The sequence below is a fragment of the Tasmannia lanceolata genome, unplaced genomic scaffold (assembly GCF_043159265.1).
Source record: "Tasmannia lanceolata isolate RefF3 unplaced genomic scaffold, GAP_Taslan_0.1 ptg000004l, whole genome shotgun sequence".
Classification (NCBI taxonomy): domain Eukaryota; kingdom Viridiplantae; phylum Streptophyta; class Magnoliopsida; order Canellales; family Winteraceae; genus Tasmannia; species Tasmannia lanceolata.
The window spans coordinates 4,929,131-4,954,335 of record NW_027518681.1 but is presented as its reverse complement, the minus strand read 5'-3'; the positions used below and the strand labels follow the sequence as shown (position 1 = coordinate 4,954,335).

General features: G+C 37.3%; 2 protein-coding genes across 4 annotated transcripts; one reads left to right on the top strand and one right to left on the bottom strand.

The window, feature by feature from the left end:
* Positions 1 to 2,808: 2,808 nt before the first annotated feature.
* Positions 2,809 to 11,972, bottom strand: LOC143875747 (nucleobase-ascorbate transporter 7-like). Of its 3 annotated transcripts, none has more exons than XM_077377350.1 (14): positions 11,680 to 11,972; positions 9,655 to 9,752; positions 9,377 to 9,553; positions 9,174 to 9,274; positions 8,994 to 9,069; positions 8,696 to 8,755; positions 8,282 to 8,466; positions 6,981 to 7,077; positions 6,627 to 6,713; positions 6,474 to 6,532; positions 6,299 to 6,390; positions 6,139 to 6,216; positions 3,388 to 3,548; positions 2,809 to 3,296 (listed from the first exon to the last, which is right to left on the bottom strand). In XM_077377350.1, the coding sequence occupies exons 1-14, from the start codon at positions 11,930 to 11,932 to the stop codon at positions 3,078 to 3,080; spliced, it is 1,743 nt and encodes a 580-aa protein (XP_077233465.1). In that variant the 5' UTR covers positions 11,933 to 11,972; the 3' UTR covers positions 2,809 to 3,077. The 3 variants fall into 3 exon arrangements, with proteins under 3 accessions (XP_077233465.1, XP_077233467.1, XP_077233466.1); XM_077377352.1 differs by lacking the exon at positions 11,680 to 11,972 and adding an exon at positions 10,317 to 11,155; XM_077377351.1 differs by lacking the exon at positions 11,680 to 11,972 and adding an exon at positions 10,192 to 10,267.
* Positions 11,973 to 17,859: 5,887 nt separating this feature from the next.
* Positions 17,860 to 24,370, top strand: LOC143875941 (uncharacterized). The gene is made up of 8 exons (XM_077377524.1): positions 17,860 to 20,325; positions 21,153 to 21,276; positions 21,367 to 21,458; positions 21,607 to 21,839; positions 22,923 to 23,009; positions 23,107 to 23,206; positions 23,426 to 23,630; positions 23,954 to 24,370. The coding sequence occupies exons 1-8, from the start codon at positions 17,860 to 17,862 to the stop codon at positions 23,998 to 24,000; spliced, it is 3,354 nt and encodes a 1,117-aa protein (XP_077233639.1). The 3' UTR covers positions 24,001 to 24,370.
* Positions 24,371 to 25,205: the final 835 nt, after the last annotated feature.

The window sequence follows — 25,205 nt, the reverse complement described above, 5'->3', positions numbered from 1 at the left end:
AAACCGTCCATTTGATTGATCACAACTTAATTAGGCTGTGCTCAAAAAATCATTTCGATTGGATGATCCTAGCCCTCCGATCGAAACAAAGATTTTGCTTTTTCCCCTCTTTTTCTCCCACTATTCGGTTATTCGGTTTATTCGGTTATAACCGAATTTTGAATAGGTTCGGTTTTTAAAAATTTTAGTTACCGAAATTTGATAACCGAAATTATTTCAGTTATCAAATCTCGGTTATAACCGAATAACCACCCCCGTGTATCACAAGCATTGTTTTTCTCATTTATAATAGTTTCTCTCAACAAAAGAAACCATCACAGAGCAGTCCTTTATTTTGAGGCATTGTTGTGGGGGAATTGCTAGTGTCCATCTCAAAAGGCATCTTGCGGTTGGTTTGTCTCATGTCAGACCAGCCACCTCGTGAATGGTGACAAAACTAGCAAATCCCTTGTTGTGAACAATGTTTGGAGGAAGTAGTGGAATATGAAGTCAAAGGAAGAAGATGAGCATTTGATTTGCTTAGAATTATCTCTGGGAGAATAGTGGAATAATGGTAAGTAGTGTTTGGTTGCGCGGCATAGACTCCGAGAGTAGTAGAAAAAGTAGGGGTGTCATTATCAATATAGAGAGTAAAAAGAGATATGTAAAGAAAGAGAGAGAAAAACACTTTTTCTAAAAAAAAGATCTCCCTTTCATAGGTGAAAGCGAGGCATTTTTCCTCTTGAGGTGTGCGAGTAAGTCTCACCATTTTTTTCTGAATTTTTAAACAAAAAGTAAAATAATATGAAGAATACCAAAAAGTTTTACTAAAAATTTTAGAAGAAAAATAAATGCTTCATTTCCACCAAAATATCATCATCAATATACTAACCAAAAATAAAGCATCAAACTACTATTAACAAGTAACCTACCAAATAATACAAAGTAGACAGAGACAAGTGATTAATAATTTTAGGGGAGTGATAAATCGACTCCCCTTGTGTCTTTCTCTCTCCTCTAGGTTAGAGAGAGAAAGAGGAGAGAGATAGACACATGGGGAGTCAATTTATCCATCTGGGGAGTCGATTTATCATTACCCTAATTTTATAGTATATTTCCTAATTTCAAACCTCAAAAACTAGGGCAATGATAAATTCGCACCCCTGGAGTACGCATACGCACCTCTTATAATGTGATTTGACGTCAAAAAGTGTTAAAGTTGGGCACTGTTCACGTTAAATCATGGTATAAAGGGTGCGTTTGCGTACATCGGGGGGGGGGGGGGGCGAATTTATCATTGCCCCAAAAACTAATACATAATGATAACCCAAAAATCACAATAATTTATGTTGTTATGCAAAGGTCTTATATCATGTTGGTGATTGATCATTATTCAGTGTGTACACTTGGCTTTTTGGAATAAGGGGAATGTCACAAACTAATCAACTACAATTAGCTTTGTTTTGATTAAAGAAAATTAACAAAAGTGACTAATTGTGATTTTGTTGAGCAGTTAGTGCGAAATCACCGAAACAAGTTCTAGTTAAAAAAAAAAAAAAAACACTTCCCCAAACCCCAAAACTCTATAAAATTGAAAATACACTTCTCTGATCTTCAAATAGCTCCAATCTGGCTTAAAAATTAGTGGGTGTATAGGGGAATAAAAGACTAAAAAAGGGTGAAAAATCAAAATCTCATAGATTTTTGTCCTCCAAATCACAAATTTTCTGCACATGCCTCAGAGGTATATGGATGCTTATAAAAAGTATATGCAACTATCCATCTTCAATAACCAGAAAATTACATTAATTCAACGGTTAAGATCATCCTGTTAGTTTGTTCTTTGACCATGCGCACTTCAAGTTGCGGCCGAAATCCGCATTGCTTGTTTAATTGATAAATGTTATCTAAAAGGGTGATGATAAATTCACCCCCTTGGTTTACTAAGAATGCCTCCTTTTAAGTGGTTTTATACGACTAATAAAGGGAAATGATTTCTGCGCTCAAGTGTTTTGATAAACACGCACTCCAGTTGTTTGGCGTGTAGTATTTAAAGGATTTTAAGAGCTTTTTGAGAACCGTAATATCCTCATCACACCGCCATTGATATTTGATCCGACATATCAAGGGCAGCTTTCTTGCATAGTTCGGGAGTTTCCAACAAAAGCAGCAGAAACATGGACACGCACTGTTTGTACATTTTCCCATCCACCTTTGATTGGGTTAGGATGATCCTATAGGGCTGATTTTTAATACACACCCTATCAAAATGAATGCCTTGGATCCCCCAAAAAATGTGGGGCCACGTGTTTTTGAGCTATAGCTTAGGAACACTTTCCTCATAATTATATGCTTAATTGCTTGATTTAGGGAGCTAATTAGAGCAGAATTAGTATAAAGAAGGGGGAATTTATCAGTTTGGAGGTTTGGAATTAGGCCCTGTTCGTTTCAGGTTGTGAAAACCGAATGTGAGGGTCCCCAACCGATTATTAGCCAAAAAAATATGTTTAATCTTGGGCCAATAATCGGTTGGGCCCTCACCAAGGTTTAAAATTTCGGTTTCGGTTTTCGGACCTTGAAATTTCGAAATTTCGGTCCAAATTTGGTACAAAACCTGAAAACAATATTTTATTCATTATTAAATTTCGGCCGAAATTACCGAAATTTGGGTCGAAATTTACTTGAAATATTAAAAAAAAAACAGATTTTGGATCCACCTTCCACCTTTCCTGTCAGGAAAACTTTGGGTCTCACTCTTTAAGAGGTGTCACTGTTCGTTTCACAATCTGAAACGAACAGGGCCTTAGGATTAGGAGGGACGGAGAGACCTTCCAAAATAAATGGCTTGGATCACTGAACAAGTGGCCCCCACTTGTACTTCTGCTATTGACCCTATATCAAGTACTACATCACTTAAATCTCATTGTTTATCTCCTAAGAACACATTGAATCAATGGTAACAGGTAACTTTTGGGTCCCATGAGGGACACTACTGTGAAATCAAGAATCACTCTGATATGTACAACCTCTGCAAAATGAGAAATATGGTTTTGCCAGATTACATGGCAAAGAATCAAGGCTAATGTGGAATTTTCCAATTAGATTGAAGGAAAATACTTGCTGAGAGTGAATGGGAGAGAATAAAATTCTGCAGACCTTGGATCAGTCTTGAAAGACCTGAACTTAGCCCACCAATGCCAACCTCTATCTCTATCACTCTCACCGTCTCGGTGACGGATGGTGCAATCTAGGAAGAAAGCAACAATAGCTGCTACTGTGGCTGGTGATGAAAATATCACGTTCAACATGTCGTTAAACTGGAGAACAGAGAAAGTGAAAATGTTTTCAGTGTTTGTTGCTAATAAATAATATCAAATGTAGTCAGTTAAATTTTAAATAATTACATACCGATCTAGAACCCGTGTGAACGGGACCGTGGCCAGCGACTGATGTAAAGTCATCGAAGTACTGGGGAACTGATAATCCCATAAAGAAAGAGAAACCCAAGATGAACATTGTTCTGAAACTGTTGATGTTGCAGAACTGAAGCAAACCCAACCCTGCAGAAGCTGCTTGCACCCATAATAGAACATTGTAAGACATAAAAATTAGATGAACATTGTTGTAAGACATAGTTCTGTATGGAATATAAATGTTATATAAAGAATTACAGCATAGAGGATCAAAATTTGTCTAAAGTACAAAATAAAAATAGCTGATGAGAACAGAAAATCATTAGTTAAGATAAGGCAATTATATATTGAAATGCATGTTAATATAATACCATGCTTCCAAACTAAGGCAAACTATTTCTTGAATAAATACAGATTCCTCGCAGGTACCACTGCAGCTCAAAACACCAACACAAATATTATTAATGCTGTTGGAACTAATATTGGATGTGGGTCATATGCCCCAAGAAACCTATAAGATTATATCCTTGGTTGCAAGATGATCCATTCCTTAATACCAGTGACACAAAGCATTAGCTCTTTTTTCTGAATGATAGCATTAGCTCTTAGCATTGGAGTTTCATGCCCAGCCTACACAGTTTTTTAATGATTCTTGAAGTTGCTATTTCAAACTCCAGACAAGGACTAAAGCAGAAGTCATTTGTCTACAAACAAAGACATATTGGGACTTACTGGAAATAGAAGATAAATCGTAGTAAAAAAAGGAAAACATTAAGAAAAAAAAGTATGTTCAATTCTATCCTAAAGTCCTTCGAGAAATCTGAATTCTGATCTCGGTTTGATATACAAGACAACAGATCACTGCTGAAATCAGTGCCATAGTCTGCACCACTCTACATCAAATCTGAAATTTCAAAACTCTTAACAAAGAGATCCAGCTAAATCTGCTCTCCATCAGTCCTCACAACAAATCTATGTGTGTGTGCACTGGTTACACTGAACTTGCAGTTTATTATTCAAGATGAATACTCTTCAAAGATAGAAAGTTAGTGTGGACCTGTTCTCATCATTGTTGGTTTCGGTATTATTTCATCACATTCAGATCTGTGAAAGTATAAATTATAAGATCCTTTTTTTTTTGAATGGTACTATAAATTCCTAAAACATGTAATTCTAATCAGTCACAAAGTCTTCATTACTACTTGTAATCCTTACACACATTAACCCTTCATCCGTAAACTACTATAAACCTACTTATTCTATACAATTCTTGTAATCCTTACACACATTAACCCTTCATCCGTAAACTACTATAAACCTACTTATTCTATACAATTCTTGTTCGCTTCCAATGAGGCTTATTGCATGCTTCATGTTGACTTTTAATGATGCTTCCCATACCTTTCCTACTTACTTTTTTAGAGCTTTTCACTTCCCATATTTTCTCTTTGCTAAACCCCTCACTTCATGCTTTCGCTGCCCACATCTCTTTTCGCACTCGGTTCCCACTCTGGCAACTATCGGTAAAACTAACTCTAATTGGGCAAATCCTATGATTTGTGGACACGGACACGAGTGACGCGTGTCGACATGGACACAGTGTCGGACACGGCAAAATCCCAAAATTTAGAAATAGGGACACGCCTAAAATAGAAAGTACATATAATCATGATTTGTGAACACGGATTCGTGTGCCGAGTTTCGACACAGATATGAGGTATCTAACATGGCAACCCCTAAAAATCTAGAAATAGTGTCACACTCATACACATACATAAATATAAAGTTATTGACACTTCAAGCAGTACACTTAAAAGTGTCTAAAGGAGTGTCGACACCGGTGCCGTGTCGGATACGATACGACACGTGTGTCGGCAATGAGTTCAAAGTGTTAGCCAAATCATAGGGCAAATCAATGATACACATGGCGAGTCAAAGGAGTTTTTATGGTCTATGGAGGGCCGAACCCAATGATTGACTAGGGAAGTTATTTTAACAGTGATTTGCATTATATTTGAAACTTCAAGAGACCAATGAAATATGTTTTAACAATTGTCTCAAGTGAATTTTCAGTTGTATCATTTCAGCTCCACTTGGGGCAATGGTAAAGCTTGTTGTGCTGACATGAGCCCAGGGAGGCATTGGTAAAAAAAACTTGCAGTTGGTAAAAAAACTCTATTACAATATGACATTCATTCTTTTCTAGGAATCAGCAAGTAGTCTTGAAACTAAGTGGTTAGTTTTTCACTTCTCACCAACTTCTTTAACCACAGAAGAAATGACTGAAAAAGTTCGGCAAAAATCTATGCATCTGGATCCCCAAGACAAAATAAAATGGTCAAGGCTTAACCTCATTGCTTGGTCGATAGGATGTCAGAGTATGATCATAGCTTACACACCAAAAGAAACTCCACATTATAATATGGCATAAATAATTCACTACCAGTCATTGACCTAAATAAAAAAAGTTGAGTTATATTATGATGTAAACCTAAATATATAAAAAACTATTTAAATAATACATTGTAAAAAATATACAGAGATACATGAAAATATATGAAATGCATTACAATATCTAAAAACATAATACCGCAGCTAAATCATTGTGCCTGATTGCAGTCATCCATTCACATTTGAAAATGACTGTTACACATGACTCTCCAGAACATTTTCATGGACAATTACCATAGTTATCTTATAGGGAACAAAACGATGCTGAAATATTATCAATCTACGAGAGACATACCCACATAGCCAAAGAAGATGCAGTACAATGCTGCTACAATGGGCAATGGAATAGAAGCGAAAATAGCTCCAATTTTTCCTGGTTAGTGAATAAAAGCAAAACATGAGATCATCAAACAAGATAAGATTTATTTTTAAATTAGCAAACAGGAAACCCTTACCTAATGTGGAAAAGAAAATCATAAACACAGCTGATATTTGAATAACCCTTCGACTTCCAACACGTGTCAATGCCAAGAGACCAACATTTTCTCTGTATAAATAACAACCTAGTAGGATTATTTACATGAATGAAAACTTTCATCTTTTTTACTCTAAAGTATGTTATATGATTACACTGATGCTGTACAGCCATTTAACGTGCCGAAAATCCCATTCAGAAAAATTCCAATGCCCTGTAACTCAAACATTTTGTAAAAAATCAAAAATCAAAACATCTAAACTCTAGAAAAGAGACAACGTTAAAGAAGCCCATAGTAATCCCTTCACCTGCCAACCCACACCACGACTTAGAATGGAAGGAGGTACAGGTGTGGCACTAGCAAATCTCGATGCCGCGATGAATGTGCCTGTGGACTGCAAATCATGAAAAACCAAATTAGCAAAGGAACCCACAATGTGAGCTGTAAGTTTAAGAAAAATTCAAGTAAATTATGAACTCTGGTTGATGTGAACCCATAGTCGCAATTCAGCACATGTAACTTGCCAAAAAGATGAAAGGTGAATAAAATTGTTGAGAGTCATCACCGACACTACACACGGCGTCGGAGGAGCAGGGCCGACGCGGACGCGATGCAATAATCACAAACAAGTGCTGTGAACTAAGGCCTAAGACAAACAAACCTCAATGAGAGCAGCAAATGAAGCAGCCATCATGGAAAAAGCATCTCCGGCATGAAAGATGGGAGACCCCCACTGAAATGGATATGGAATCATTATCCTGCACATAAGTGAAATGAGAAAACTGTTTAGCATAGACAGTTTTATAAGATGTAATGGTGTCGATAGGTAAAAGCAGCTCTCCTGTGGCTACAAGCATTGGCTCAAACAAGTTGCAATGACCCTTCAGTAAGTGAATCTATCTTAGCAACTGTAAAACAATATGGAATTCCCTTATGGATGACCAATCATCAACCCCATAATTCATGACAGTACTTCGATATACTTACAAATAAATCTGTGAAAACAGGTCATACAGATAGCATTTAAACTACATTAATCTTGAAATCCATTGATCAAGCACATTCTATGTTCCAGGCCTATGGACACGAAGATAAGTTACTCAGGTATGAGACGCATTTTTTATGTTCTTATGCTTTTACGAAGTACAATTTCTGTAATAATGTATCTTCAAATATATGAGGACTGATTACATTTTCTGTGGACTCTGGCCAAGAAAGGATATTTCGTGCATAATCCTACATAATCTCGAATTTTATCAGTTCCACTATGTAGACAAAAGTTCCTATATTCATGGAGATATAGAACAGTATATAAAGTTACCATGCCTGCATATTCATCATTTAAGTCTCCAACAATTATTACAATCTGATTTGACCTATAGATTGGAAGTCTGGATCACAGTGGCTAATGTAGTCAGGGACCCATGGAGTACACTGGTTACTCCTAGACAATCTGAATCTGATTTGACCTATAGATTGGAAGTGTATGGATCACATTGGCTGATGTAGTCAGGGACCCATGGGGTACATTGGTTGGTCCTAGCTATCAGCAGACAGGAGGCCCTGGATACCTTCCTTTTCCTCTGCCATATAATTATAAAAGGGCATCAACTTCTCACGTTACATGTAATCATGAGCCTATATTTACATCAAATTGTCACTGTCAGATTTACAAGACTTGAAACCTATACAATTGAACATGCAGAATGGACCAGCATGAGAAACAGAGTTCCTAGTATGAAACAAAGAAGCTGGAAAATGCAATATGTTTTGTTTCTTCACTTCTCTCTGCTAAATGAGATGTTTGTAGTAACATGACAAAACAACGTTGGACACAAGGGTGGATGTCAAGAGTACAGAACATAATATAATTGGACATCTTCTTGGAAACAATAATGTTGTGTCAATGTAGTTTAGCGGTTTTCTCTATGATACTATGAAAAGAAAATTAAAGGAGCTTACCAGGGAGCAGCACCAATGAGTCCAGATTGATCAGAACGGCAGTGAACCTCAGTCAGTGGATGTCTATTTTTATATGCTCCACCGAGTGTCAGAAAATAAGCATAAAGCCATACAATTGCTATTGAAAATATGATAGCAGATCGATCGAAAAGGACTCTTCTCTCTCTCAGGTAATGTGGGAGGAACTGCAAATATGCATGTTATCAATAACCAGAAGCATTAGCATATAGAAGGAAAACCAAGAAAAATCCTGTAAAATCTCATCTATCATCTATGCGTCTAGCCAAATATAAATTGCTAAAATTTAAATAAAATAATCCTTGAAAAATTGTAGCAACATAATAATCTAATTCGTGAGAATCAGGACAATGTTTTGGAGCTACAGTAACTAAAAGGATAAAAATTACTGCTGACCTGCGAAAAGATTACCAACAAAACAATCTGTGGAAGCCCAATTTCAATACATTTTGCCACCTACAAGCATCATCAGAAACAAATTTCCAAATGGATAAACTAAGCACAGATAGTCACATAATCAACTAAAGCAAACCAGGAACTCATGTAATTTACAGAACACAATGCCAAACAAAAGTGCAGTGCTTCAGTGAAAGCATATAGAGTGAAATCGATGAAAGGCATCAGTAAATAATGAATGCCTTAATATAAAAAAAACTGAAGTAAACAGCATGTGTGGAGCATTTTGAATACATACATTTGGGAAACCAAGCTGATAAAGCCCAAGTCCAGCAAGTGTTACAAGAGGAACAGCTGAAAGGGGGGACAAATACCTAACAAGAACAAATTAAAGATGCACAAATCAGGCACCCACCACTCAAATTCAACAAACTCCTCACATGCACATATATCTCACATATCCCAATTGAAAACCCACCTTGCCACATTTCTCCAAATGCCACTAAATCCGATAACCACCTGGAAACTCGAAGCAGCAATGAGAGCCCCCTGCACTCTTCTCATCGTCTTTAGAAACCTCTGAGACATTATACCACAGAAACCGAAACAGAAATGCTCTTAGAAGCCATAATCACCCAATACAAACATAACAAGGTAAATCCATAGCCCATGGAAAAGTACCTGACGAGGATCTAAGATATCGTCATATCGATTAGCGAGGATTATTGAAAGCGTAGGAAGGACGAATGTGTATGACCCTCCAATCACTGTGGGAAGCCGAGTACCGAAATATGACTGAAACAATGTATTCAGTCCAGCAACAAAGAGTAAGGTCTGGATCACTCTGGCCTTCTCTTCCTTCAAATAAAAAAAAAACAAAGACTCAAAAAATAAACAAGCAACTAAACTAACGAAATCTTGATAGATAGATAACAAAAAGAAATTTCAGAAATTGTTACATTGCCACCGCCCATTTGAGGAACAAGGAACGAGGGAATGAGAACACTAGTCCCAAGCATCACCAAATAATGTTGAAAACCCAAGACAACTGTTTCCGCTGCAATACAAAATAAAAAATAAGATCGCAACAATTACGTAAATGCTAAAAACAAGGTCCAAATGGTAAATGCTTTCTATAAGGCTAATGAGCATCAAATGTCTGAAATATAAACTGAAAGAAAATAAACAGAGAATTGCTAATGTAATATTTTTCCTAATGACAGAATTTTTCAATAATAGAAGAAAATCCATTCCTACTGAAAGGGAAAACAGAGAATTGGCTTCAAACAGGGCACTATCCATGAGACATTTATTATGTAATTTTTTTAAACAACATGATTTGTCAATGATAGAAGAAAGTTTGTCCCTTGAATATAGGTATAAATGCTCGAGAAAATGATCCAAAGAAGATCAAAACTGTTTAAAAAAACAACAACTATTCCATATAAAATCTTAATAACAAGAGAATGGCAGAAAATGCTATGCATTATGCTCACTAGATCGATGGCTGAAGATGGTCTGGGAAAACATCAATCAACGAACAGTGAATAACCGTAACTAAAGACAACAAAAAATCGAAAATCCTCACATTCAAGCATTAAAATAACAAAAAGAATCTTACCGAAAGATCAATCGAACAAGAATAAAATGCTCGAGAACCGTTGTTTTTTTTTTTTTTTTTGAATGGAAACGCTTGAAAATCGATTGAGAAGTAGAGAATCGACATCAGAATCTTAAAAAAAACATTATAATGCGTAGGGAAAGGGAATGAAAACTCAGAAAAAGTATCTGATCATGATCGCTAGATCGAAGGGTGGAGATACTCCGAGATGAAATCAATCTACGATCAGCATTGTCCGGAACAAAAAATTCTTGGATATGATTTGAAAACTATCAAAAGCTATTCCATATAAAATCTTAATAATAAAAGAATCGCAGAAAATGCTGTGCATTGTGCTCACTAGATCGATGGCTGGAGATGCTCCGAGAAAACACAAATCAACGAACAGCAAATAACCGTAACAAAAGACAACAAAAAATAGAAAATCAAAATGCATTTTACACAGGATAGAAATAATCGGTTCTCATTCCTTTTGCTAACTCAAAACGGATTAATGGCTTCTAGTAATTGCTAATGAACTTCTCGAAGCCTGGATTAGGAAAAAAAAACAAAGAACAAAATTAATTTAAAATAGGAGAATATTCACGAAATCAAAAGAAACTGACAGAGAGATCAATCGAACAAGAATAAAATGCTCGAGAACCGATTTTTTTTTTTCTTTTTGAATGGAAAAGACTCGAAAACCGATTGAGAAGTAGAGAATCGACATCAGAATATTGAAAGAAAAAAAAAACAACATTATAACGCGTACAAAAAGGAAATGAAAAATCAGAAAACGCATCGGATCATGATCGCTAGATCGAAGGGTGGAGATGCTCCGAGATCTAATCAATCGACGATCAGCATTGTCCAGCACAAAAAAGGTAGAAAAAAAACATAGCGAAATAAAAAAAAACTCAAAGAAACTACGTACTCAAACAACAAAAAGCAACCTAGAGAGAGAGAGAGAGAGAAGAGAGAGAGTGAAATGATAAAATGCGCAGGTGGAGTTAACTTACGCCGATGAGGAGGACTGGCCATGCAGTACGAAAAGGAAATGAAAACTCAGAAAACGCATAGGATCATGATCGGTAGATCGAACGGTGGAGATGCTTCGAGAATAAAATGCTCGATTTATTTTCTCTCGAAAACCTCGGCATCAGAATCTTAAAAAAAAAAAACATAATATTAACGCGTACGAAAAGGAAATGACAAATCAGAAAACGCATATCGCTAGATCGAAGGGTAGAGACACTCCGAGATCCAATCAATCGACGATCAGCATTGTCCGGCACAAAAAACGTAGAAAAAAAAAACATAGCAACAAAAGCATAGCAACAGAGAGAGAGAGGGATAATAAAATGCGCAGATGGAGCTAACTTACGCCAGTGAGGAGGACTGGGCATGCAATACTCAATCCCTGGTAGCTGCTCCATCACCGGATGTGGCTTGAATTCCTCTTGCTTTGTCTCTCTCTCTTTTCTTTCTTTCTCTTCTCTCGCTCGCTCTTCTCTAGCTCTCTCCCTCTCTCTCTCAATAATATTCAAAACATCTGTGAGAGAGAAGGTTGAAGTGCAAGAACAACAAGGGAAGAACTTGAAGACAAGGTCTTCGGGAGAACAAGAACAGGGTGTCATTTCTGAGAAAGAAAAACAAGTGCAAGTAGAAAAAGGGAGATTAAGGTTTTCCTTTTCACAGAGAGAGATGTCCTTTTATAACTAGAAGCCGAATCACACTCCCACCGTATCCTGATTTACTGAAATGACAGATATACCCCCATTTCGATCTCAAAAATGACGATCGCGTCCCTGATAGCACTGAGGCTTGAATTGAGAACAAATATTATTGTGCAATGATAAATTCGCACCCACTGTAGGATAATTCGCACCAACGTGAAGGAGAATATGTTGCAGACTTTAACAGTTGTTGACGTTCAAGGGGTGCGAATTTATCATCACCCATATTATTGGAGAAACTCAATGTTTCATTCCCTCGTTTGATATTCGCACCCCCCTCACTTCATCGACAAACACTTAAAAAGCAGTGACAGTTGAGATTGGGTGACAACAACTCAACCCGATTTAGGCTCGGGTTGGGGTTATGGTTAGTGTTAGAATAAGCAAACCCGATTTAATTTTGGGATCTGTTAGTGTTGAGGCCATGGACAACCCGGCCCGACCTAACCCGATCAAACCCGATTAGACGGGTAGGGTTAGGGTTGAGAGATTTAGAGGCAGGTTGGGTTATGATTGACCATCCTTTACCCGAGGCTCGAGTTAGATTAAGTTAGTGTTGAGGGAATACTCTCTTGGGTTGGGCTCAACCCGACCCAACCTGACTAGAGTAGGGCAATGCATGATCTATTGAGTTATTATCCACACTACCTTATTTTGATAATGACACTGCTTTCTTCATTTAACACACTTTTACCACTCTCAGATGCTGTTACGATTCTCAAAAGCTAATTAGTAATGTATAAAACGAGTTTTTATATGGTGCCCGACCGTCACCCTTGATATTTGATCCAACAGCAGCCCACCTTTTAAGATGCTGCTGTTCGATCAAATACAAGGGAGGTACTTTTGAAGTACCACCTTCAAGTGACTTGACGTTGGGCATCATATAATTTCTCGTGTAAAACAGTGGTAAGGGTCATTATAAAAAAAAGGTCGTGTGGATAACAGTCCCCTATATTTATCATATCAGTGAAAAGCAGTGGTGCAAAAGTCCTTCTGGTTTGGTCCGTTGCAAATCCCAATAAAAAATAGTTACCGGTTAATTAAGGAAAAGAGTGTTTTCTAAGAGTAACATGACTAACCTAATCCCGAGTTTTATTAGTTGAACTCAAGGTTTAAAATTTCGATTTCGGTACCGGTTTCGGACTTCCGAAAAATCGAAATTTTGTAACACTTTTTTAAAAAAATAAAAAAGGCATTTTCTCGAGATTTCGGACCGAAATTTGGTAAATGGCGAAATTTCTAATTTCGCCAACTTTCGGTTTCAGTCCCCACCGAAATTTAAAACCATGGTTGAAATTACGGTAATAATCTTCGGCTCAGGGCCCATCTGGATGCCGAGAAGATTTTGATTTGGATTTCTCACATGTATAGCCCTTTTTGCATTGTAATTTGGATCGGATCAAATTCTTCGATTTCTAATTCAGCAACTGACAATGAAAAAAAATCAGATTTCTAAGTTTGCTGTGGAAATAAGAAATTGGAAATCCACAACTCTAGCAGTTTCTGTCACCTTCTTTGCTCTTCAACCTCTCCCCTCCACTAGGAAGCACCCCCTTCGCTCTCTGTCTCCCTCTACATGAGCTACCGGATCTATTATATTTGTATTTAAAACTCAATTACAAATCCAAATACAAAATGGGAGGTATCCAAACGGGCCTTCCCCTCGTAAGAGATTTAATTACAACTTACGAGTAGCAGCAGTAGGAGTCTCTACATGGAATATAATAAGGGAGATGATTTTTTCGCCCCCATTGCAGGATAGTGCGCCCCACTTGTGACTGAATGGGAGGCATTTCCGTATTTAAAAACGTCCCTTCCGAAAAGCGCCGACATAATTTCAAGCTAAAAGAGAAGGAATAACACCGTTCCCTGATTTCCTGATATGACAGATATACCCCTATTTTAATCTGAAAATGAAGATCATGTCCTTGATGGCACCTGAGGCTTTAATTGAGAACAAATATTATCGGAGAAACTATGAGACTCGCGTTGAGAACAGTTATTATCGGAGAAACTCCTGTTTCATTCCCTCGTTTGATATTCTAACCCCCTAACTGCATTGACAACAAAGTGACAGCTAAGAATAGGGGTGACAGCAGCTCACCCCGATCTACGCTTGGGTTGGTTAGGGTTAGAAAAAGCTAATCCGATTTAATTTTGAGTTGTGTTAGGGTTGAGGCCTTTGGATAACCTGATGAACTCGAACCCATCCTCTAATTTTACTGTGATTTTAAAAATCTCAGGGGTGATGATATTTTTGTCCTAGGAACCCATCCCGACTCAACCCAACATGATTAGAAAAGTAGGGTTAGTTGGGTTGAGAGATTTAGAGGCAGGTTGGGTTATGATCGACCATCGACCTTGGAGGCTCGAGTTAGGTCAGGTTAGGGTTGAGGGAATACTATCTTCGGTTGGGCTAGGGCTAGGGTTAGCCTCAACTTAACCCCACCCGGCTGGAGTTGAACCCCTAGTTGACTTGAGACTTGAGATAAAGATGCCAATGTAGATGATTTAAGACAATGCATGTTCCATTGAGCTATTAACACACTACCTTATTTTGATAATGGCACTGCTTTCTTTATTTAACACTCTTTTATCTACGGCTGCAACTTAGGTCTAGGTCAATCCGAACCTGACGGGTTCAACTATTCAACCCGATTTTGGCTCGGTTTGGGTTGGCATTTCCTCGGGTTGGGTTATGGCTGGGAATTGAAAAGCCAGCCTAATTTAATTTCAGGTTAGGTTAGCATCGATGCCTTGGCAACCTGACCCGACCTGAACCCGGCCTCTGTCCTCTAATTTTATCTTTATCTTTTTTGGGTTATTGTATTTTTCTGTTTTGCCTAAGGTGAACCCGAACAGACCCGAGTCAACCCAACCCGATTTTAGGTTAGATGGGTTGGGTCAGGCCAACAGGGTTGAGAGGTTTAGATGTGGGTTGGGTTAGGGTTGACCATCCTCAACGCGAGGCTCAGGTTGGGTTGTGTTAGGGTTGAGGGAATGCTATCTTGGGTTGGGATAGGGTTGGCCTCAACCTGGTCCAACCCGACCCGAGTTGCACCCCTACTTGTATCCCTGTTAGAGGCTGTTACAATTCTAAAAAAGCTCTTAGCAGCTCATTAGCATATAAAACAGTGGTTAGTGTCATTATCAAAATATGGTCCTGAGGATATCAGTCCCATATAATTTTAATTTCAGTGACAAAGCAGTGGTGCACAAGTCATTAGGGAATGTGTTTTTCCTTCTCTGTTTCCAACCTTTCTTGCTTTATAACTTTTTGGTACTGAAAAGATGGAAGAGATCCAAAAGTTTGGCTATGAAAATGGATGAAAGTCGTGGGTGGAGATATCAACCGTGCATATATTATATTAAAAATGGTCCCCACCATAGATGTTGATTCACTTGATTGGAGACATTGATTTGGTGGGCCACCACTTTGATAAAATATATCCTAAGCTAGTCGAGCCATCTAATCACCCAATTGGTGTGATATTTCCAAAAACTACTGCACGGTGTACACCGTAGGATAGGCCACGTTCCACTATAGATTGTAGGGATAGGATCATCCTATTGAAATGGTTATTTAAAGCTTTATAAATATTTCATATGAGCAATGATAGATGCAAGGGAGCCCTTGTATAAATAGCCGCAGAAGGGCTCTTCATTGGATCCAAGTCATTCTCAGTTGGTTGAAAAAGTAAAATCAGTTACATTTGATGACGTGGATCCAATGAAGAGCCCTTCTGTGGCTCTTCATGCAAGGGCTCCCTTGTATCTATCATTCCTCCTATTTTATATATACATTCTATCATTAAAAAAAACTATTGTATAACTTTTAAGGGATTTGCTGGGGACCACCACGAATGTTGAATGCGGTGAATTAAATGAATAAGACAAAATCTAAGCCTATGTGGCCGCACTCTCATGCAACAGCCGTTCCTCAAAATGCCTTCTGTGATGGTCCCCAGCAAATCCTACATTTGGTTTTTGAGAGAGAGACGGTGTCCCTAGTGATTACGCCGATTAGGAGAGTTGGAGAGATTTTCGGCGATTAAGGGGTGTGGCGAGAGAATTTGGAAACGAGTCGTTTGGCTTTTAGAAATGCAACGGGGCCCATATATGGATGATCCTAACCGTTCCTTTTGTTAGGGCCCATCTTAAATTAGAAACAATCAGCCCAATAGAATGATCACCAGAGGATTAAGTACATCCATTGGATCCATCGAACCATGTTGGCCCCACTGTGCTTTCTAAAAAATTGTAGTTACAATATAATCTATAGGGGAGATGATAAATTCGCACCCCCTGTAGGATAACTCGCACCCCTTATAACCTGAATTGTTGCAGACTTTTTATTAACGCTTTTTGACGCCAAATCTCGTTAAGAGAATAATAAATAGAAATATTTCAGGGAGAGAGAAGGCCCTTGCAGAGAGATTTTAGGAAGAATGACACCATAATAAAAACAGAAAGGGCGATGATAGAACGTCAGATCACGTTATAAGGGGGGCGAATACGTACTGCAGGGGGTTGAAAATATCATCTCCCAAACAGAAATCGTTAAATTTAGAAAGAGGAGAGATATATTTATTTTTTTATTTAATGGAAAAAGGTCAGATCCGTCTTTTTCTAAGGACTCTTTGCTTTCTGTTACTTTTTCAGCCATATTTCTCGTCTATCATGGAAACAAGAAGAAAACGGCATTGTATTGCAGCCCCTTATTTTGATAGGTACACCCTCTTTTATTTTTCAGCCTCCCTTTTTTACAACATCAATTCTCTATCAAAACACGTCTGTGTAAACATGAGTTTCCAAAAACGGGTAATGCCATTCATCTTGTAAGATCGGTGGCTGAAACAAGAATCAGTACTGATTCTTGTTCATATTGGCAAGATTCTATTAATTCCTACATTCTTTTTTGGTGATTTGATGTGTTTCTTTTTTGGGTTATTTGATGTGTTTCTCTTTTTCTTTCTTGTTTAATGATATTCTTTTGATGATTTAGGAAATAATATTTACACCCCTTTTTTATTTTTGATTTCCTTAAAAATGGCTTTCCACATCAGTTTGTTTTGTCTTTTCCTGGAAAAAAAAGAAGTATTTGTTTCTATTTTTGAGAATTAGTATCCTCACTACTTTGTTTTAATAATGGCACACATTAGTCTCACTAAATACTTTTTCTGATTAGCAATTGATGGGATTTTGGATTGTAAAAGCCCTAAAAGCAAAATTTAATAGTCTGATTCACAATTCAAAAACCATCCGAGTCAATCATTGACTCGTCCGGGTCATCTCGGTTTTACTTTGGCTGAGTTGTTGTCGAGTTTTAGTCCATTTATATCTAATTAAGGTGAGGTGTTGGCTGATTTATTGTTGAGTTTTAGATTGATTAAGGTTATATTATGATGATGTGCTACATTGGATGTTCCTCATACTTTGTTTTTGATTTGTGTTCACTTTTTTTCGATTAGCAATTGATAGCATTTTGGATTGTAACAACCCTAACAGCAAAATTTGATAGTCTGATTCACACTTTAAAAACTCACTGAGTCAATCTTTGACTCGTCCGAGTCACCTCAGTTTACTTTGGCTGAGTTATTGTCGAGTTTTAGTTCATGGGTATCTAATTAAGATGAGGATGGGTCTAGATTGATCAAGGTTATATTATGATGATGTGCTGCATTGGAAATTTCCTTGATGGGCCTAGATTGATCAAGGTTCTATTATGATGATATGCTGCATTGGAAATCTCCTTATACTTTGTGTTTGAATTTTGTTCTTGTAGGGGGATGAAAGTTTTTCCTGCGCGTGGGAAGAAGTACAATATGGTAAACCGACACTTACATGAATACAGAGTTGAAGAAGAAGAAGAAATTGATGATGATCATGAAGAAGAAGAAGATAATGATGATGATGAAGAAGAAATGGATACAAGAAGAAAAGGATACAAGGAGAAATGGTTACCTGCAGGCAAATATATGTTTCCAAGAGCTAAATGTTCTTCTCAATCAATAGTGAAGTACAGTAAACATATGAAGCCTGAGGAAGTAAAACAGTTTCTTGTGAACACAGGTTGGAAAATTGAGCATAAAGTTGATAAATACTTTGTTAGATTTCGATATATTGCACCTGATAATGGAAAGCGTTACTATTCTCTTCGTAATGCTATCAAAGCTTTGAAGGTAGAAGAAGAAGATCATGAAGAAGAAGATGGTGACGATGCTGATGAAAATGAAGATAATGTTAGTAATGAATGTTGGTTACCTGTTACCAAATTTATACTTCCAAAAGCTAAATGCACTACTCACGCGATGAAGCTTCACAAAGTGAGGCAGCATCTTTTGGACAGGGGTTGGAAGATTGAGCGTAAAGAAGATAGAATCAGTTTTAAATTTCGTTATTTTTCACCTGATAATGGAAAGTATTACTATTCTCTCCGTCAAATTCCAATAGATTTGAAGGCAGAAGAGGAAGATCATGAAGAAGAAAATGGTGACGATGCTGATGAAAATGAAGATACTAATAATCCCATCCATACAGCGGATACAACAAGAAATGGATGTCGGTTACCTGTAGGCGGATATATACTTCCAAAAGCTAAAAGATCTCCACGAAAAATGAAGGTAGCAGGGAAAAGCCATATTAGAAGTAGAAAAAATTCATTCTCTAAGGATGAAAGCATTTGTAGGAATTCAAGGCCAATGAAGAAAATTGAAAGTAAAGAAGATAAGGATTCATCAAATGAGAAGTACTACACATTTCCTTTTGGAGTTTGCAGAGGCTTAAAGGAAGATGAAAAAATTCATATCGGGAGTTGCAAAAGCTTGGTCTGTAAGGATGAAGGCACTGTTGGGAATTCAGGGCCAATGACGGGGAGTTCCACTAAAATGATAGTCTCTGTTGGGAAACCGGTTTCTAGTATTTTGCAGGGAGGTCGGAAGAAGAGGCGAGTGTTAGACCGTTTAGGGGATGCCTCTTTTGATAAAGAGTTTTGCCCACAGGCAATAGTAGATTACTGTAACTGCGAATTACGGAGTTCAGATTCTAAAAAATTGGTGATGAAGGCAAAGATGCACCTTTCATTTGAGGGTTGGAGTTTCTGGTATATAAAGAAAAATGGACGGCGTGAATTACGTTATAGTTCACCCATGGGTAAGACCTTTATTTCTCTTCGGACAGCCTGCATGGCGTGGATGGAAGAACAAGGAAATCCACTGAGTAATACTACTAGAAAGTCGATGGCAGACATGCTTGCCACTAAGAAACTCGAAAAAGATCTTTCTGCAACAATGTTAACTGAGTTTGAGGAATGTTATGTCCCATCCCAGTTAATGGAATCTGAGTTAGGAGAAGAACAGTTTGGAGAAGTTGGACAATGCGGTGAGAGGTCCCATGAAAATCCTACATCAATGTTCACACTTCAGCTAATGGAACCTGAGTTAGGAAAAGAACAGCTTGGAGAAGTTGGACAATGCGAGGAGAGGTCCCATGAAAATTCTGCAACAATGTTCACTGAGGTTGAGGAATGTTATGTCCCACCACAGTTAATGGAACTTGAGTTAGGAAAAGAACAGCTTGGAGAAGTTGGACAATGTGAGGAGAGGTCCCATGAAAATCTGGAAAAGGGGAAAAAATCTCATAGGTTGGACGAAAAAGGAAATTCACAGAGTACTACTATTTTAATGCCGCTGGAAGACACGCCTGCTTGTGAGAAAGTCGAGAATGATTTAGGTCAAGCACGGTTTGGAGGAGATAAAAAATGCAAGAAGAGGTCCAAGAAAAACATGGAATGGGGAAAAAAATCTCGCAGTCCAATTAAACAACGAGGTAGCTCAGACACCAGTCACCTTATGCTTGTGCCACGATCAAGAAGAAGATCTGTTTTGTCTTGGATGATAGATAATGGTGTGGTATCACCAACTCAAAAGGTGTTTTACAAGAATAAAAATGATGGAACCTCAATGGCGGAAGGGGAGATAACTTATGAAGGGATCAAGTGTAAGTGTTGCAAAAAGGTGTACGCTCTAACCGGCTTTGAGGCTCATGCTGGAAGCACTAATCACCGGCCGTCTGCACATATTTTCTTAGAAGATGGAAGGTCCCTGTCACAATGCCAAGAGCAAATAGTACTTTATAAGCGTAAAGGCTTTGAACCAGATCCACTTATGCAAATTGAGAGTGATAAACCTTGCTTAGAAGACAGTGAATGCTCTGTCTGTCACTTTGGTGGTAGATTAGTACTTTGTGATCAGTGCCCATCTGCGTTTCATATAAAGTGCATTGGTTTGAAGGTCAGTTCTGTCTTTTTCCCTTCTCATCTCATCTTGTAAAGCTGCCTTCACTCAAAGGAAAACACTTTCAAAGAAGCAAACGATTTGCTCTCAGCAAATTCATTTTTTATTTTGAAGCATTCGTAATTGAATTTCAATTTCCAATGGGGGCATCTTTGGTGCAAGTGGTACAAATTGGGCTGTTAATTTGCAACCTAACGGGTTTGGTGCTTTTTAAGAAAAAAAATGGTATAAAAAGGTTGCAAGTCTGTTTTTATCTCGCGGGGTTCAGGGACTTCTGGTAATAAATGGTATAAATCCTAGTCTCATTGCAAACTTGCAATATAATTAGTCTTGAAAGTTTCAAGGATTTAGGTTATAAATAGGGCTAAATTTCAGGTATAAATACTTATTTTTGTGTGCAACCCATTGGCATTTTGGGTGAAATTTGTATGTTAATTCAATCCGAAAATTATAAATTGCAGTTCACACACAAATCGAACCCAAAATGTAAGTGGATTGAACACACAAACTGGACCTTAAACAAAGATGTCAATTACAATCTTATATGTAGTGGCAAGGAATAAAAATGGCTTGAGCAACTGGAATTTATCAACTATATGTATGTATGTGTCTGCATATATTTCTGTGTGCGTGTGTGTGTGTAATTTTCTTAATTTGTAACAGCAATCTCTGCAAAAAGAAAATATCTCACTTCTTCCCCACTTATACTTGATCAACTAAAATGCAAAATTAATCAATTTCATGGTGTTCATATTGAATATAATAAAAATCACATCTTTATGATAACAATCAACTTGATGTTGGTGATTTTGGTGCTTATGTAGGGCACGCCTATGGGAACATGGTTCTGCCCATTTTGTCAGTGCGGCATATGTGGCCAGGGTGAATTCGACACTGACGCTATCACTGAGAAAACAGTTTTTTATTGTGATCAATGCCAACATGAATGTGAGATTGATTCTATTGATTTTTTCCCCACAAATGTAACAAAATTATGTATCAAAATCTCTGAAGCTTGGTTTGTCCACTTCTCTTTAGATCACTGGGGCTGCCTGAGAAATAATAGAGGATTGGAGAAGATTGAAATTTGTCCACAAGGGAACTGGTTTTGCAGTGATAAATGTTCAAAGGTACTTCAACATTTCTTCCATAATCTTTCATTCAGATTTCCAGATTGTACCCGTGGAGAAAACTTGGAAAGTTGATTTTTTTATCTACTTGTTATTCTGATATTTGTCCAATTCTATTACTAATGATGGTCTGATTCTTATTACACAGATATTTTTCAGTCTCAAAAAACTTCTTGGGAAGTCGCAACCAACAGATGTAGAAGGTTTAACTTGGACTGTCTTGAGAGCAGGGGAAGAAAATAGCATTGGTCTTGATGATACATCCAATATTGAGGCCAACACTGTGCATCATGGCAAGCTCTTGGTTGCACATAATATTCTGCAAAAATGTTTTCCAGCTATCAAAAAAGATCATATTGGAAACGTAATTTCTGACAAATGGTGAGTGTTCTGATTTCTCAAGTTGAAAGTCTTTAGCATCCTTATATATGGGGTATGGTAAATTTATCAATTTGTGTAAGAAATTGATTTGAGTTTCTCTTGGTTGTTTATTACTTGGGGACTAACCTAATTTGCTTGAATAGTTGAATGATGGAAGATATGTAGAAGAACATACCCATTGCTGAGTGATAGCAATTAGTTGATGCCCTACTGTAAACTGCCAATATTTTGTTTTTTAAGATGTTTAAATCGGATAGTTTTCACAATTTTCAACCTAATGTTTTTATTTTTCTATTTTGATACCATTCGCGCATCGATCCTTGCTTTCTAATCTCTCTCTCTCTTTTCTTTTTGTTTCTTGTCATCATTACCTTTTATGTATCTTTACTGCTATCAAAGCCTTACAAATTTCTGCTTTTACATGGTTTTCATGCTTCTCTTTATACTAATCTGATGACTGTTGACAGTGCAAATTGCAAAAGCAACAATATTTAGGTTTATTGATAAGCTATTCTCTATATTTTTTATGCCTAATATCAAAACATTACCAATCCTATATCTTCTCCCCTGTCTTCTGTGGTTGATTGGATCCTTTGGCTTCAGGTTTTGTAGAGTTAGTGCTAGAAATAACTTTATTAAGTATATCAAACCTAGAATCAATGACTAAATGGTGCGCTCACCCAAGGCTTCTCAGTGAAAGTGGTTCTAGTTGTCTTCCTCTGTTGCTCCTATGGTGTAATTTTCCATCCACCTATCCAGCCATTGAGATTTTGTGGTCATAATAACTAAAGACTACAGATAAGCTTTCTCTACGGAAAAGTGGATGGAGACCTTTACAGTTGAGACTGATGGTTGTATGATGGGAAATGTAATGCTAGTTTTGCATATTTAATTCTATTCCTCAAAAAATGGTTTTTGTCGCATAGCATTTCCTATTGTTTACTGAAGTTTCCATTAAACGGACTTTAAAAGAAAAAACTAACTGATTTTTCACAGTTTCATAAGGAAGTTCTTCATTGCTTGGCTCTCATTTTATTGATGATGTTGCTATGCATGAGATTGAACATTTACTTTTGATTGCAGGTCTAAGCTACCACGACTGAGCTTCCGTGGTTTCTATACTATTCTATTGGAGAGGGAGGATGAACTAATATCAGTGGCTACAGTCAGGTATCCTTTACTATATGACTTATACAGCTGGGTGACCTTTTTTCCTTCTATAGTACCCCTAAGCATGACTTTTATTTGACTTGACATCCTGTTTCAGGATCTATGATGAAAAGGTTGCAGAAATGCCCCTAATTGGCACTCTCGAACAATATCAACAACAGGGAATGTGCCGCCTTGTCATGAACAAAATAGAGAAGGTAATTTCATGAATATATCTATTAATTGGTAGTCTAATATACGCCAACCCCCCCCCCCCCCCCCACACACACACACAACCCGTTGAATTAAATATATAGGTTCAATCAGTTTAAATGTGCATATGCTTATTATATGCGAATACTGTAATTCATGCAAAATTGAACCTTAGTTCTATAAAAACCTTCCTAACCATATTCTTTCACTCATTTCTTTCTCAGATGCTTTCTGACTTAGGGGTGGAAAGGTTGCTGTTGCCATCAGTTCCTTACCTTCTGGATATGTGGTGTAATTCTTTTGGATTTACCAAGATGACTAGTTCCGATAGATTAAGATTTTTAGACTACGTCTTTTGGGACTTTCAAGACACTTCGTTGTGCCAAAAAATCCTGATGACATCTCCAACAGAATCAATAGATTCAAAAGGTACATTCAGTCCAATTTTTTCTGGGGGAACTCAAACATAGTTCATCATTACTAATGCTCTCTTTTCTGTTTCTGGTAATCCCTTTCACTGGGTGTAAACTTACAAACTTCTCCAAAAGCTTAAGCTATTGGAGAAAGGCGTTATTTATCTTTTATACTTTAACACTCCCTTCATGTGTGGCCCACTTGGCAAACACATGGCACATATGGTCCCACTTTGGGCCGACCATCGCATATGGATTTTTTGCTATCCGGGAGGCTTGAACTCGAGACCTTTGGCTCTGATAGTCACTTATGTTTGATTACTGCCTTCATTATTACAGGAAATAAAGACGACATAGGAGACTGTCATAGAACTGGATTGGGATAGATACAGTCACTTCTGAAGTTAACCAAACAAACAGCGTATTCTTTGGAGAGTGAAGTTGTACTTATAAAGACATCAGCAATGAGAAATACTGATTCTATCGCCTCGGGGTATGATTATATTTAAAGGATGACAACCACAACTATTTGTTACTTTCGGTCAGCAAGATGTGCAGATTTTTTTTACCCCTTCTTAGAAGAATATGGGGAGATTCATTGATGAAACTTGGTCAAAGGCGAAGGTTCTACAGTCAGAGAGCTCATCTTGAGATGGATGAAGAGGAGAATTCATTTGAAATTTATGATGTTAGCATGACTGCCTGTATTCTTTCAGTTTAAAGTTGGAAAATCAAATTAAAGGACACAATTTCTAATTCTTTGTGTGTTTTTGCCATTCACTATTCACATAACAGACCTTGTCTGGTGTAAATTTTCCAAATGAAAGCCAGCTTATACTGTCTGACTGTGAAATTATATGGTGTTTGTGTGCTCGTAATGGCAGAATGACATAGTTGACGCCCTTGATATTTGATCCAACAACAATAGCAGAAAATTTTACAACCATTATCCACTTAAAAATGGGCGTAAATTTTTTTTTTTTGCGCCCATTTTCAAGCTGAAGGAAACAGAGGCCTGAATAAGAAATTTCAGACAATTAACAGCAATTTACACTTGGGCCCTGTTTTTATTGCACAAATTTTCAGGAAAAGTTTGGAAAGGGAAGATATTTCTAAAATTTCCTACTTTTTTTACACACCAAAAGAGATAATTTGAACCAACCCATTTCAATTGTTATTAAGTGGGGCCTTCAATTTATGACAGTATCCCTCCAAAATTAGCCACAATCATATTATTTTCCTCTAAATGTGGAAAGATAAAAAAATTTCTAATGGAAATATTTTTCTTGCAATCCAAACAAGGTGTTAGTGACCTGAATGATTTAACCCAACAGCTTAAGTTGATTTTGCACATTTTTTTTTCTTGAATTTTTATTTATTTATTATTATTATTATTATTTGGTTGGTAAGCTGGGATTGAACCTGCAACCTTGAGAAACAAAGCCTCAACCCTTGAGCTACAGGCCCAACTCCTTTTTATCTTGAATATTGATAAGGAAGAACTAAGGGAGAAGCACACAAAAATCACAAACAAAAGGTTTCTCACTTCAGGGAAGAATCCCTCTGCACGAATGCAATCAAAGAGAATAGT

What these genes read in the sequence shown, in the direction of transcription:
- LOC143875747 (XM_077377350.1), bottom strand. Translation starts at nt 11,932, where the DNA reads ATGACACCCTGTTCTTGTTCTCCCGAAGACCTTGTCTTCAAGTTCTTC. An exon ending in ATCAGCTTGGTTTCCCAAAT is followed by an intron (nt 8,756 to 8,993) that starts GTATGTATTCAA and finishes TGATGCTTGTAG; the next exon opens with GTGGCAAAATGTATTGAAAT. An exon ending in CATTTGCTGCTCTCATTGAG is followed by an intron (nt 6,714 to 6,980) that starts GTTTGTTTGTCT and finishes CATGATTTGCAG; the next exon opens with TCCACAGGCACATTCATCGC.
- LOC143875941 (XM_077377524.1), top strand. Translation starts at nt 17,860, where the DNA reads ATGGTAAACCGACACTTACATGAATACAGAGTTGAAGAAGAAGAAGAA. An exon ending in GCAGTGATAAATGTTCAAAG is followed by an intron (nt 21,459 to 21,606) that starts GTACTTCAACAT and finishes CTTATTACACAG; the next exon opens with ATATTTTTCAGTCTCAAAAA. An exon ending in AACGTAATTTCTGACAAATG is followed by an intron (nt 21,840 to 22,922) that starts GTGAGTGTTCTG and finishes TTTTGATTGCAG; the next exon opens with GTCTAAGCTACCACGACTGA.